This window comes from Equus caballus, chromosome 8 (genome assembly GCF_041296265.1).
Source record: "Equus caballus isolate H_3958 breed thoroughbred chromosome 8, TB-T2T, whole genome shotgun sequence".
In the NCBI taxonomy this organism is placed as follows: Eukaryota; Metazoa; Chordata; class Mammalia; order Perissodactyla; family Equidae; genus Equus; species Equus caballus.
In genome coordinates, this window is record NC_091691.1 from 77677690 (window position 1) to 77691252 (window position 13563).

The following is a 13563-nucleotide window of genomic DNA, read 5'->3' on the forward strand; positions in this document are numbered from 1 at the left end:
ATCATCATTTGAAAAACAGTAAGGGGCTGGCCTGGTGGCATAGTTGGGTTCACACGCTCTGCTTCAGCAGCCCAGGGTTGTTGGGTTCGGATCCCAGGTGCAGACCTACACACCACTCATCAGGCCATGCTGTGCAGCGTCCCACATACAAAATAGAGGAAGATTGGCACAGATGTTGGCTCAGGGCCAGTCTTCTTCAAGCAAAAGAGGAAGATTGGCAACAGATGTTAGCTCAGGACCAATATTCCTCACCAAAAGAAAAAAAATTAAAGAAATTAAATAGATAAATGCTGCTGATTGCAACCAAAAACAACCCAATGATTTAAAAGAAAAGTTAATAATCCCCCCTCCCCCACCATTTTAATTACCCCTGAGATAACCAGTATTAACAATATGCTATGTATCCTTCCACACGAGACTTTCTCTGTCTTATATTTGTAGGGGTTTGGGGCATTGCTATAAAAATGAGATCATGCCATAGCTATCTGTAACTTTTCTTACTGTCATCCCTTCAGAACAAGAGTTGCAGACCTGACTTAGCTGCAGAATAAATAATTCATGGTATAAATATACAATAAAATATTCGAGTGTTTCCCTATTGACATATACTCAGATTGCATCTATATTTTAGCCACCTTAAAAGTATCACAGTAAACATCGTTGTACATAGAACCTTTTTTTTTAGGGTTGATTCCCAAAAATGGAATTGCTGGGTTAAAGTGTTTTATCGTTAGCTGCATCATTATTATTGGTAATATGTATTGCCAGATTACTTTCCTAAAACATAATAGCAACTCACACCTCCATCACTAGTAACATGTGACAGTACAGTTGTTCCCTTGTCCTGGTTAGCACTAGCTAGTGTTAATATTTGCCAGCTGATGTGTGAAAAATGGTGTCTCTTTGTTTCTTTAATCTGCATTTCTTTTAACTACCTGGAGACTGAGCACTTTTTATGCTTATTGGCTTTTTGGATCTCTTCTGTCCATTTCCTGTACATATCTATTGCTTATTTTTCTGTCAGTTATTTTTGTTTTTCGAATGCATTTGCATGAACTTTTTCTTAGGGGCATTAACCCTTTATCATACAATGCAAACAGTTTTCTCCAGGTGTTTTTTTGATCTTTTGACTTTATGAGTCTTGATATATGAAAGTTTTTATGTTGTGAAAATGTCTGTTTTTTTTAAATTTGTGAGTTTCCTATCTTGCCAATAAGGGCTTTCTCATCCCCAAAGCGATATATATATGTATTCTCCTAATTTTTCTTTTTGGTGAGGAAGATTGGTCTGGAGCTAACAGCCATTGCCATTTTTCCTCTTTTTGCTTGAGAAAGATTGGCCCTGAGCTAACATCTGTGCCAGTCTTCCCCTATATTTTATGTGCGACACCACCACAGCATGGCTTGATGAGTGGTGTGTAGGTCCAACCCCGGGATCCGAACCCATGAACCCTGGGCTGCCAAAGCACTGCACACAAACTCAACCACTACACCACCAAGCCAGCCCCTCTCCTAATTTTTTTGAACGTTTTATTGCACCTTTTACATTTAAATTTCTAAACCATGTGGAATATATTTTTATATATAATGCAAAGTGAGAATCTTGCTTTATTTTTTTCTGCAAAAATAGCCAATTATGTCAGTGCTGTTTATTAAATAAACCACTCTTTTAATACTTTTGTTATATATTGATTCTCATACATAACTGGTTTTATTTCTGGACCATCCCTTCTCTTCACCTCTATTTTTGTGCCAATATTATTCTCTTTTAATTATACCTGATTAGTGTAGTAAGTGTTAAAATCTGGAAAGATAAGTCACTGCTCACTACTTTAGGTAATTTTCTTGCCCATTCTCAGACATTTATTTTTCCTTCCATGTGACCTTTGGATTGTTTTTTGTTCCAAGATAAATCCCATTGGAAATCTGAAAGAATTTGCATTCAATGGATCTACATTATAAAAAGAGTAACATTTCTGTGTTATTAAATCTTCCCATCAAGGAGCATAAGGTGTATTTCCATTTCTTTGGGTCTTTTAGGTCCTGTTCCTTTCCTATTAACTTTATTTCTAATGATTTTATAAGGTTTTCTTTTCCTCTTGTGAATGAGATTTTTTTCCCATTTCTATTTTTATCTGGTTATTGCTAGGACTTAGAAAAGTTATTGATAGTTTTTTTTTTTTTTCTGCTTTAATCTCCCCAAATCCCCCCTGGTACATAGTTGTATATCTTAGTTGCAGGTCCTTCTAGTTGTGGCAAATTATTGATAGTTTTGTATATTGTATATTCAGCTCTCTGTCAAATTTTCTTATTTTAGTACTTTTTCTTAAAATTATTTATATGTTTTCCTCCTTGCCATCAGTGTGGATAATCTAAATTGGTTATGTGTAAGTTTGAGTTTATTCTCATTTATTCTATTTGATGTACATCTCCCATCACGGAAGTATATCAGAGATAGCAGATGTGCTCAGAAACAGTGAAAGGAAAAAGAGCGATGCCAGGAGCAGAAATCTACACTTTCAACAGGTTATTGCTGATCACTTATAATGGCAGAAAGCTGAGTCCTAACCAGTCATAGAGCCTGTCATTTAGGGGAGTGAGCCATTCACTCCGCTGTACTCTGAGGGGTCAGCAGTCCTGTAGAGTGTTGTAGAGCACTGCTGTATTTATGATCGTTCAGAGAAAGGGCTGATCACCATAGACACCAGAGATACCACTCAGTCAGCACAATTAAATCCTGTCTCTTGCCCAGAACCTCAGCTAGAGTTGTTATTGTTTAGTGTTGATTAGAAGGACTTTTTAAAAAAATTGAGTGGAAAGTACAGAGAGTTCCTATATACTCCCTCACCCTGCCCCCCAGTTCCTCCTATTGTTACCATCTTGCGTTAGTGTTGTATATTTGTTACAGTTGTTGAACCAATATTGATACATAATTATTACTACTAAAATTTATATTAGGGTTTATTCACTCTTTGTGTTTTACAATCTATGTGGTTTTTTTGGTTTTTGTTTTTAAATAGAGGAAGGCTTTTTTTTTTCCTTCCCCCAAAGCCCCCCAGTACATAGTTATATATTATGGTTGTAGGTCCTTCTAGTTCTGCCATGTGGGATGCCGCCTCAGCATGACCTGATGAGCGGTGCTAGGTCTGCACCCAGGATCTGAACCGGCAAAACCCTGGGTTGCCAAAGCAGAGCGCACAAACTTAACCACTCGGCCATGGGGCCAACCCCCAATCTATGGTTTTAACCAAAGTATAATGACATGTGTCTATCTTTACTGTATCACACAGAATAGTTTCACTGCCCTAAAAGTCCCCTGTGCTCCACCTATTCATCCTTCCCTCCCTCCCCGCAAACCACTAGCAACCACCCACCGTCTTTTTACTGTCTCTGTAGTTTTGCCTTTTCCAGAATGTCATATAGTTGGAATTCAACTATGGTTTTTAACTGACTGGGTTTGGCTGTTTTTTTATTTGTTTGTTTGTTTTTGTGTGTGTGAGCAGTGACGCAAGGTTTGGTAACTTGTGGTTTTAACTGATTAAGAGTTATTAAAATCTTCCTTTGGATTTCTATGGAAAACTGTTGGAGAACAGGAATCCAGACTATTCTGAATAACCAAAAAATAAATAACAGTAAATCTCACAGGAACCTGTTTTTGGTGATTTTGAGCAGTGACGTGAAGTAATCCCTGGGTGATCTTTCCTTTGCAGGGTGGAAGATGTCTATGGATGTGACGTTTCTGGGGACAGGCGCAGCATACCCATCCCCAACTCGGGGTGCCTCTGCTCTGGTCCTTCGGTGTGAGGGCGAGTGCTGGCTCTTTGACTGTGGGGAAGGAACCCAGACACAGCTTATGAAAAGTCAACTTAAAGCAGGTTAGTGTGATTCAGCTATCTCGTTAAGACTGTCTCTTGTTCTGCTTCATTTTCTTGGCTCTCCTTGGGCCTTTGCTAAGAAATAGTCCTGACAGTTGCATCCCACTTCAGTGCTGGAGCCCTGGAAGACTTGGAGGGCTCTTGGTCATCTGGCCACGCCCACTGAACTTCATTCATCTATTTATTTACTTTTCATCCATCCTGTAAATGTTGAGAGCAAGGATTTATATAGGCTCAGGGGATAGAGGATGGAGTGGGATACATCAGGCATATTAGATGGACACTGCCCAAGCAAAGGAACGGCGTACATACTTATTTCCCCCTGGAGATAGTTGTAAGTATCATGAGAGAATGTGAAGGGCAGTAGATGTTCAGAGGAGGGAGATACTCTTTTCCACTTGGGGTTATCGGTGTAGGCATCTCAGAGAAGGTGACCTGTGAGTTGTTGAAGGAGGAGGAGGAATTCCCTGGTTTGGGGAGAAGAAGGGCATTCCAGCCAGAAGGAGTGGAGTGAGCAGAGGCCCAGCACCAGGGAGACGGAGGAGTACAGTGGTGAAAAGCCTCGGCCCAGAGCCAGGCAGACCTAGGTTCCAGTCCCAGCTCTGTCTTTGCTTGTGACTTTAGCAGGTTAGCAAACTTAAGCTTTACTTCTTCATCTTGAAAATGGGTATAAAAACTCTACTTAGAAATGATGTTATGAGAATTATGTATAATAATCCCTTCTCTGTGTGGTTGTCTCCTCATCAGTTAAATCTTAGCTTAAATGCCATCTCTTCAGAGGCTTTCCCTGAACATCCAGGATTAAGTCGTTCCTCCCTCACCCTAGGCATTTTGCTGCTCCACCCTATTTTTGTTGACTTCTTAGCATCATCAATATCTAAAATTATGTTATTTAAATAGTTGTTTCTCTGTACACTGTTTCCCTGTACTAAGCTTACTGGTCACTTATGTACCTAGTAGATGCCTAGTAAATATCTGTTCAGTTAATGCTGGAATAAGACGTTCAGCACTTACTACAGTGCCTCTCACTCACTAGGACTGATACATGGTAGTCATTGAAGTTATTATTCCTATGACTCAACACAGTGCATGGCATTTGATGACTAAAGGAAAGATAGTTCTAGCATCCAAGGATCTCTTGGTCTAGTGGTGGAAACTGACATGCAGACAGTCATAGTGTAATGTGATAAACAGAATAGCTATCACATGGGTAATGTGATAAGTAGAATTATGGAGGTGTTTTCCAAGTACTATCGGAGCACAAACGAGGGGGACACTAACTGTAGCTGTATGTTCAGAGAAAGCATCCCAGAGATGGTAACAGTTGAGCTAGGATCTAAGAGATGAATAGAAGTTTCTCTGGGGAGAGAAGAAGGAATGGACATTCAAGGAACAGACAACAAAGTAGGCAACAAGTAAGGGGGTTTCCATGAGAGACATGACATGTTTGGGGAATATTAAACCATCCAGAACTTGGCATAATTGACTAGGATAGATGGGAGATAAGAATGCTGAAAAAGTAAGTAAGGGCAGACTGTGAAGTCTTCTGTGGCATACTACGGTGTTTAGGCCTTATTACAGTCATGCATTGCTTGACGATGGGGATGCGTTCTGAGAAATGTGTCATTAGGCCCACGAACATCATAAAGTGTACTAAAGGGGAACAAAATTTGCCACCCCCAAATGTGTCTCTTTTATGTGAGGATTATTCTAGGCTGATTATTTTTAAGAAACAAAGACTCTGAATGTTCTTTTTCTTATGCCCCCTTAACTGCCTTATAGAATTCAGATTAAAAAAACTTGTCTCAGGAGGCAAGCTATCACCTTAGCATATTATAAGCTAGGTGGTAAACAGGGAGGAACCTGGAAAAGCCTGTTGGTTGGGTTCCCCTCTGGGTTCTTCTGTTTCTGTGTGGCCAAACTTGTTTTCCAAATGTTTGCTCCTTTTCACCTACCTGTGGATTGCCTTCCTTCTCTTTGATGTCGCTAACTCTCCCCTCCCCCAGCATCTTTTGTCTTTAGCTGAGGATGGTATTTAAGGTGAGTCCTTTGGCCATTTTGGTGAGTTACTCTGTTTTCCAGGGTTTCTCCCACATATACATGTTATTAAACTTTTGTTTTTCTCCTGTTAATCTGTCTCATGTCAATTTAATTCTTAGACCAGCCAGAAGAACTGAGAAGGGTAGAAGAAGATTTCTTCCTCCCCTCTACAGTACTTACACAAACCTGGACTGTACAGCCTACTGCACACCTAGCTGTATAGTACTAATCTTATGGGACCACCATCATATATGCGATCCATCATTGACTGAAACATCATTAGGTGGCACATGACTGTATTCTATTGGCAATAAGGAATCATTAAAAGTTTTCAAGTAGGGGAAAGACATGGTCTGATTTGTGTTTTAGGACAGAGTTTTCCAATGGCAAATGTGTTGGGAGAAAGAGAATAACATCAAGGAGACCAGTTCAAGGCAGTTGCCTTCATCTGAGAGAGAAAGAGAGGATGAGGATGTTGAAGCAGGAAGTAGAGATGGGGATGAAGATGAGAGACTCAATTTAAGAAGTAACTTGTAGAGCCAGCAGGAGGTGGTGACTGATGAATGCCTAGGATGTGAAGAAGTGAAGCATTATTATAAGTTAGAGATGGTGATGTCCTCACCCTAGAGAGGGAGTCAGGAAAAGAGCTGTTGCAGAAAGGAACTAATACTGCATTTCACTTGGGACACATGGCCTTGTGATATATACAGTTCAACCTTAATTATCTGCTGTCTTCTGTTGAAACCCTGAGGTGAAGGCAAGTACTACGCTTTACTTCCCTTGGATCACAGAGGGGTTTCCTTTATGAGAATTCTCAGGGTAGGCACAGGCCAGGGTGGAAGCTGTAATATTTAACATTGTAGAGAGTAGGAATTGAAGTGGCAGAGTGATTAATAGAAACCAGAAACTGTTAAATGTGGGTACCAGAGGTTTGGGTGCAGGGATAAGTCTTTACTTTTTATTTAATAGCTGTATCAGTTATCTAATGCTGCATAACAGATTACAAATTTAGTGGCTTATTTGTATTCCCTCTCTCACAGCTTCTATGGGGCAGGGAGTTCAGGCCTGGCTTAGGTGGGTTCTCTGCTTCAAGGTCTCACTAGGCTGCAATCCTGTTATTTGCTAGGGCTGAGGTCTCATCAGAGGCTCATCTGGGGAAGTATCTGCTTCAGAGTTCACTCAGGTTGTTGGCAGCATCCTTACAGTTGTAGAACTGAAGCAGCCCACAGCTCCTAGAGGCCTCCTGCAGTTCCTGGTCATATGGGTTTCTGTTTCATGGTAGCTTTGCCTATTTACTGCCAGCAAGGGAGAAGGAAACTCATGAGCAAGTCTGCTAGCAAGATGGAATCTTATAATGCAACATAATCACATTGCATCCCTGTGCCAGGTTTTACTGGTTAGAAGCAAGTTACAAGTCCCACCCACACTCAAGGGGAGGGAATTACAGAAGCACGAGAACACCAGGAGGCAGGGGCCATGAGTGCCACTTTAAGTCTATCTGCCTCAATTCCTTTTCTCTAATATTTTATATTTTATAGCTGTTTTATATCTTTTTAAAGTAAATAGTTTGCAAAGCTAAGCCTGGCAAAATAAATAAATAAAATAAAGCCTAAGGGAACCTTTAGTTTATTAAATTTTTATTGGCTTAAAAAAGGAAATTCCCGGCCTCAGAGAGGAGGGTGAGATGGTAATCCCAGAACTTATCTATTACTCGCTAGCGCTTCGGAAGCCCCCAGTCTCAAACTCGAATGCAGCATCCTCAATACATCCTGGTTTCTCTCAGTAACCCCATATGGACCTATGGACCATGGAAACTCTTTCAGCTTGTACTACCTCCTGGGGTAGTAATATTCTGTGAGTTTCATAAAGAAGTACTTTCTATTTATCTAAACATACTTTCAAGCTTCCATGGTCCTAATATGCGAGCATCTGATTTATAGGCATAGGCTTGCCATGTCTATTTCTTTTATAATTTTAAAAAGTGAGTGTAAGCCTTCCTTTTTTCCCTCAAAAATGATTATAAAAAATATAGTTTAAAAAATGATTACAAAAAGTATACATGCTCATTGTAAAAGTTCAAACAAAGCAGAAAAGTATAAATAAGAAGAGCCTAAATCCCCCCCATAGGTAAATTTTCTGTACATGTAGATATGGTAATGGAGGGTGTGTGTGTGTGTATAATTCTGCATAAATGGAATCACCCAATACTTGGTGTACCCTGCTTTCTTCCAGCTGAACACTATATAGGAACAGTATATTGCAGACATTTTCCTATGGCAGTAAATATACCTGCATCATCACTTAGAGGATGCTTAGTGTTTCGCTCCTCTGGGGATGACCTGTTCCCTGGTAACTTTCTTATTCTCAAGTGAGACAGAACTCATGCATTTTTCTTTCCTCATTTGATACCTTTGATAATTGTGGTTGCCATTCCTTCTCCCTCTGGAATCAAGTTTCAAGAAAAATGAAATGTTTGTCTTCCTTGAAACTGTGATAAGTGTGGGAAGCAGTTTTTTCCTTACTTAACTTGTCGCGCTTGCTTTGGGTTCACAGATTGTTTGGTGTTCAGTTTTGGCTGTTTTGCAGTAGATAGGGAGAGGGACCAGAGAGTCTGACTCGGCAGTTTTGAGGTCAAAGTGAGATCAGGACTCAACAACCGTTGTAGTTCTTTTGTCTGCAGAGGCCTCAGGTCACACTCAGGGGTGCCTGGGCAGCCCAGACAGCAGGAATAGGGAAATGAAAGGGTTCTAGAAGTCAAGAAACAGCAAAACCGAGGACTAAAAAGAGAAAAACAAAAAGGAGTATATTGAAGAAACTTCTAGAGTGCCTTCTGGGGATTCCCAAGGCCCAAGATCAGCCTCTGCCCAGTCTTTTGTTGTGTGCCGTGAGGGCCTGGGTTTGGTGTAGTAACTCTGGGAAGACTTGCCTGGAGAACACTTTGCCTTGATGTCAGAGAACAAATTACTTTACAATAAACTATTCCTGTTCTTTTATGGTATCAGTAAACTGTTCCTCTTCTTTTATGGTATCAAATGTTTGAAATAGGTGAGCCATGAGCTAGGACTGGGAGCCTCTGTTATACTAAAAATGTGTTAATTGTGATTGTTACTTTTAAAATGACTTACGGTGCATCTCAGAAAAATGCTGATGTGGCATCCTGCCACATACCAGCAGTAAATTCAGTTTACTATTGGCTACATCAAGTTACAACCTAAGCCAATATACATTGAAAAGGCTGTTGTGTTAGTTCAGACTGAAAGGAAGGCATGGGCCCAGGTACCTTTATGGAACACCGTAGGGGATCTCCCCTCTGATCTACATTCTGGGATCTATTGCCCACCTCCTCTCCTCTCCCTGTCCCTTTCCTACCTCCCTTTTTCTCCTGCCTCTTTAACCTCACCCAGACAAGCAGGCTCTGACTTGGTTAGTTAATCTCTGTCCAGTGTAGAGTCCTTAAAAGGCAATTTTGGGTTCAGGCACTGGTCCAGTCAATTGGAGCCAGGGGAACATTTGTTTTGCTGAAAGTACATATTTGCTATTCTCAGAGTGAGCAGTAGGGGGCAGTGTAACTGCCAGATGCTTTGACACTTGAGGCCTAGCTAGTTATTTAAGTGAATTATTTTGGTACACTTCCCTATTCCTTTTTTTTTTCTTTTTCTTTTTTTTGTTTAGTAAGAGGATGTGTAGGAAAATTCTCAAAACTGTAACACTATGTAATTTGAAGATGTTTTATGAAAAAAGTTATATCTTATTAAAACCATCTAGTGAAATAAAGCCTGTCTTTCTCGCTTCTGGAATCATGTAGAAAAACGTAAAGAAATAAGTTTATGGTGATAAGTAGAGCTTGTGAATTCATTTTACTGCTTTCTATGTAAGTTGTTATGCATGTTTCAAGTAGCTTTGTATGGGTTTATTTCTGAAAAATTCCCAGATTTATTTCTTTGCCTCCATCAAAAGGGAGAATTACCAAGATCTTCATCACGCATCTTCATGGAGACCATTTCTTTGGCCTTCCTGGCCTTCTCTGCACAATCAGCCTGCAGAGTGGCTCCACCGTCACCAAACAGCCTATCGAAATCTACGGCCCTGCAGGGCTGCGGGACTTCATCTGGCGAACCATGGAACTCTCTCACACAGAGTTGGTCTTCCCTTACGTGGTCCATGAGCTGGTACCTACGGCAGATCAGTGTCCTACAGAAGAACTGAAAGACTTTGTACATGTGAATAGAGCAGACAGCCCTCCCAAAGACGGACAAGGAAGAACTATCCTATTAGACTCAGAAGAAAACTCATACCTTCTGGTTGATGATGAACAGTTTGTCGTGAAAGCATTTCGCCTCTTTCACCGAATACCCTCCTTTGGGTTTTCAGTCATGGAGAAGAAACGCCCAGGTAAACTCAATGCCCAGAAACTGAAAGACCTCGGTGAGTGTTTTTTTGCCCCCTTCTCATCAATCGAGCTGTTGTTAACTGAGGCTGTGGGAAGTCTCATAGTAGCCTTCCTTTGCTGTCTCCCAGGCCTAAAACTGACATTTTCTCCACTTACTTCATTTGCTCAAAGTTTGCTTATTAAGAGAAATTCTTAGGGCCAAAAGATGCTATTCAGAGCAAAAACCAAGTATATATTTGAATCCTCTCTTCAGTTCTCTGGATGCACATTCTTAGTCAATTATCTTCAGCTTAAACGATCTTGGTTGGCAGGGTGGTGTTATTGTCTTAGGTCTAGGCTTTTCTTTTTTCATGTCTTCCTTTTCAAATATGTTTCCAGTGACATCTTTGGCCTGAGAATTTTTGCCATAGCTCTTAACCTTGCACCTGCACCCAATTACTGTCAGGATTTTCCTTCTCTATTGACTTTGCCTCTTCAGTCAACCGTGATTAAGTTAAGGCAGTGATCAGAACATTGCTCCTTAACCAGTTTTACATACCTGGGTTCATCACCCTTGGAAGCGAGTACACAAAGATGGGCTTGGCCCATCTGAGGCTTCATTCCTCCTCTGGTGAGCCATCGTGTGTGAGGGGGTCTTCAGCTCCTCTCTCGAAGCAGCATCTGTGTCCCTTATCCCTCCAGCATCACCACTGTCCTTGGCATGACCATCGCAAAGCCTGTAAAAAGCATGGCATTGTTTTTGTGTATTTGTTTGTTTCTTTTTTTTTTTTTTTTAAAGATTTTTTTTTTTATTTTTTCCTTTTTCTCCCCAAAGCCCCCCGGTACATAGTTGTGTATTCTTCGTTGTGGGTTCTTCTAGTTGTGGCATGTGGGACGCTGCCTCAGCGTGGTCCGATGAGCAGTGCCATGTCCGCGCCCAGGATTCAAACTAACGAAACACTGGGCCGCCTGCAGCGGAGCGCGCAAACTTAACCACTCGGCCACGGGGCCAGCCCCTTGTTTGTTTCTTTATGCAATCTCTTCTTTCTTCCCCAACTAAAACAAAGTGGCAAATAATAAGGAAAAGTGACTTAGGCTAAAGATATTTTTATTATTTAAAAACCTTTGGAAATACTGTTGTATTTGGAAACTTGAAACATGATCTATGTTGGAGTTCCTGATCACGTTCTATATGTTTGTAGGTATTGTCCAGAGTGATGATCAGGTGTTCTTCTAGACTAATATGAGATTTAAGCCCAGTCTGGTAAGGGTGGAACTGCCCCATCTACAAAGAAAGTTGATTATGTATGATTGCCTCAGATTCTCCTTGATCTTGTGATCCAAACAATCCCCGCTAACAATTTTTTTTGCTAGTCAGTTTGTAGGTAACTTGTCATTATTTAAATAGACTCTTTAATTTTACCGAAAGATCAGCTTATTAAATAAAGCACTGGCAAAAACTGTTATTCCCATGCACAGCAGACAATCGAGACTGTTATCGTGACTGTAATAAGGTCTTAGTGAGACTTAAGAGCTTAAAACTCACGTGACACATGTGTTTGGGAAATGCTTTAAGTACTAGAGCATTGCTAATGTCAAGAGCCAACACTGAATTTTTAAAAATGTATAAATATTTCAGTTTTCCACGAGTAGTAAAATATTTATAACAATTATGAAAAGAATTGGATGCCTTTTCCATTTGCTATTTGCTGTGCTGTTGAAACAGACTCTCTTAAAAAGTCATAAATTCCATTCCCATGATGTGATTTTATCTGCCTCCATCATTAGGTGTTCCGCCAGGTCCTGCCTATGGGAAGCTGAAAAATGGAATTTCTGTTGTTCTGGAAAATGGAGTTACAATTTCTCCCCAAGATGTCTTAAAAAAGCCTATTGTTGGAAGAAAAATCTGCATTTTGGGTGACTGTTCTGGAGTTGTGGGTGATGGAGGAGTGAAGCTGTGCTTTGAAGCAGACCTGTTGATCCATGAAGCAACCCTGGATGACGCCCAGATGGACAAAGCAAAGGAGCACGGCCACAGCACACCACAGATGGCAGCGGCGTTTGCAAAGTTGTGCCAAGCAAAGAGGCTGGTTCTGACTCACTTCAGTCAGAGGTACAAACCAGTTGCCTTGGCCAGAGAAGGAGAAACAGATGGGATTGTAGAACTGAAAAAGCAAGCTGAATCGGTGTTAGATCTCCAAGAAGTGACTCTCGCGGAAGATTTTATGGTGATTGGCATTCCGATCAAGAAATGAAGCCAGTTTTCCTGAATGCATACTGACATGTCTGTGAATACGTTACTGAACCAACAGTCCAGTTTCTTATTGTTGTTGTTGTTGTCGTTTTGGTCTAAAATTATTTGGGTCCTAATAATCGTAAAAAGGATGGAGCTGCGTTGGTGAACTGACTCATCAGGGAGAGGGAACAAGCTTTTTGATAATAAATCATTTTAAAAAGAAAAAAACCAGCATCCTTTTTAAAGTCTATATTTGACAAAATGATAGACTACTCAGCTATACTTATTGTTTTGTGGCTGCTGCCTCAAATATGAGCCAACACCCCATTCAATCCTGGGCTTAGCTTCTGCCCAGCTTTATTGCTGTTGTTGGCAAAGTACACAGGGCTCAGCCCTCTTGGCTAAAAATGGTATTTTGGCAGTTTGTGTTGAATCTGTTCATGTTATTAACAGAATAAGGAGAAATGTAATGAGACATTGGACATGCAGGATTGAAGCTGGCATGTTAAATCTTGAATTCTTTGCTGGAATACTGAGTACAAGGTTGGGCTAGGTGTTTATCCTTCAATTAATATTTTATTGAACTTTCTGGTTTGCTCTAAGCCTGTGGTTCTTAGCTGGGGTGATACTGCTCCCCTAGATGGAGTTTTGAAATTATGGGGATGTTTTCTTGTCACAGTGACATGGGGGTGAGGGAAGTACTACTGGTATTTAGTCAGCAGGGGCCAAGGATGCTGGATCCTACAAAGTTTGGGTCAGTCTTATATAATGAAGAATTATCTCACCCCAAAATGAAAATTGCAGGCCTACTGAGATACACAGCAAGTTAAAACTTATCCTCCCACTGTGAATATACTTTACCAAAATCAGTGACATACTGAATTGAACTACTACGTAAGCCAAATTCAACAAATCCTAAAGACCTTGCTAAGTGAATATGTTGGAATTGGAATGTCATATCAAATATTATTTTCCCAAAATGAGCCATGAGCTGGAGCTTATGAATACGGAGGTAAAGAAATGATATCTATTAAACTAAGGTTT

The 13563-nt window shown here is 40.5% G+C and overlaps 1 protein-coding gene across 2 annotated transcripts in view; it reads left to right on the forward strand.

The window, feature by feature from the left end:
- Positions 1 to 12747, forward strand: part of ELAC1 (elaC ribonuclease Z 1) — a 15402-nt gene extending 2655 nt beyond the window's left edge. Inside the window, exons 2-4 of one of the 2 annotated variants that reach the window (XM_023647821.2) lie at positions 3710 to 3874; positions 9872 to 10339; positions 12072 to 12747. In XM_023647821.2, coding sequence (XP_023503589.1) covers positions 3718 to 3874; positions 9872 to 10339; positions 12072 to 12538 — 1092 coding nt within the window. In that variant the 5' untranslated portion in view covers positions 3710 to 3717 and the 3' untranslated portion in view covers positions 12539 to 12747. The remainder of the gene's footprint in view (positions 1 to 3709; positions 3875 to 9871; positions 10340 to 12071) is intronic. The other variant, XM_023647822.2, reaches the window with a different exon arrangement.
- The last annotated feature ends 816 nt before the right edge of the window (positions 12748 to 13563 follow it).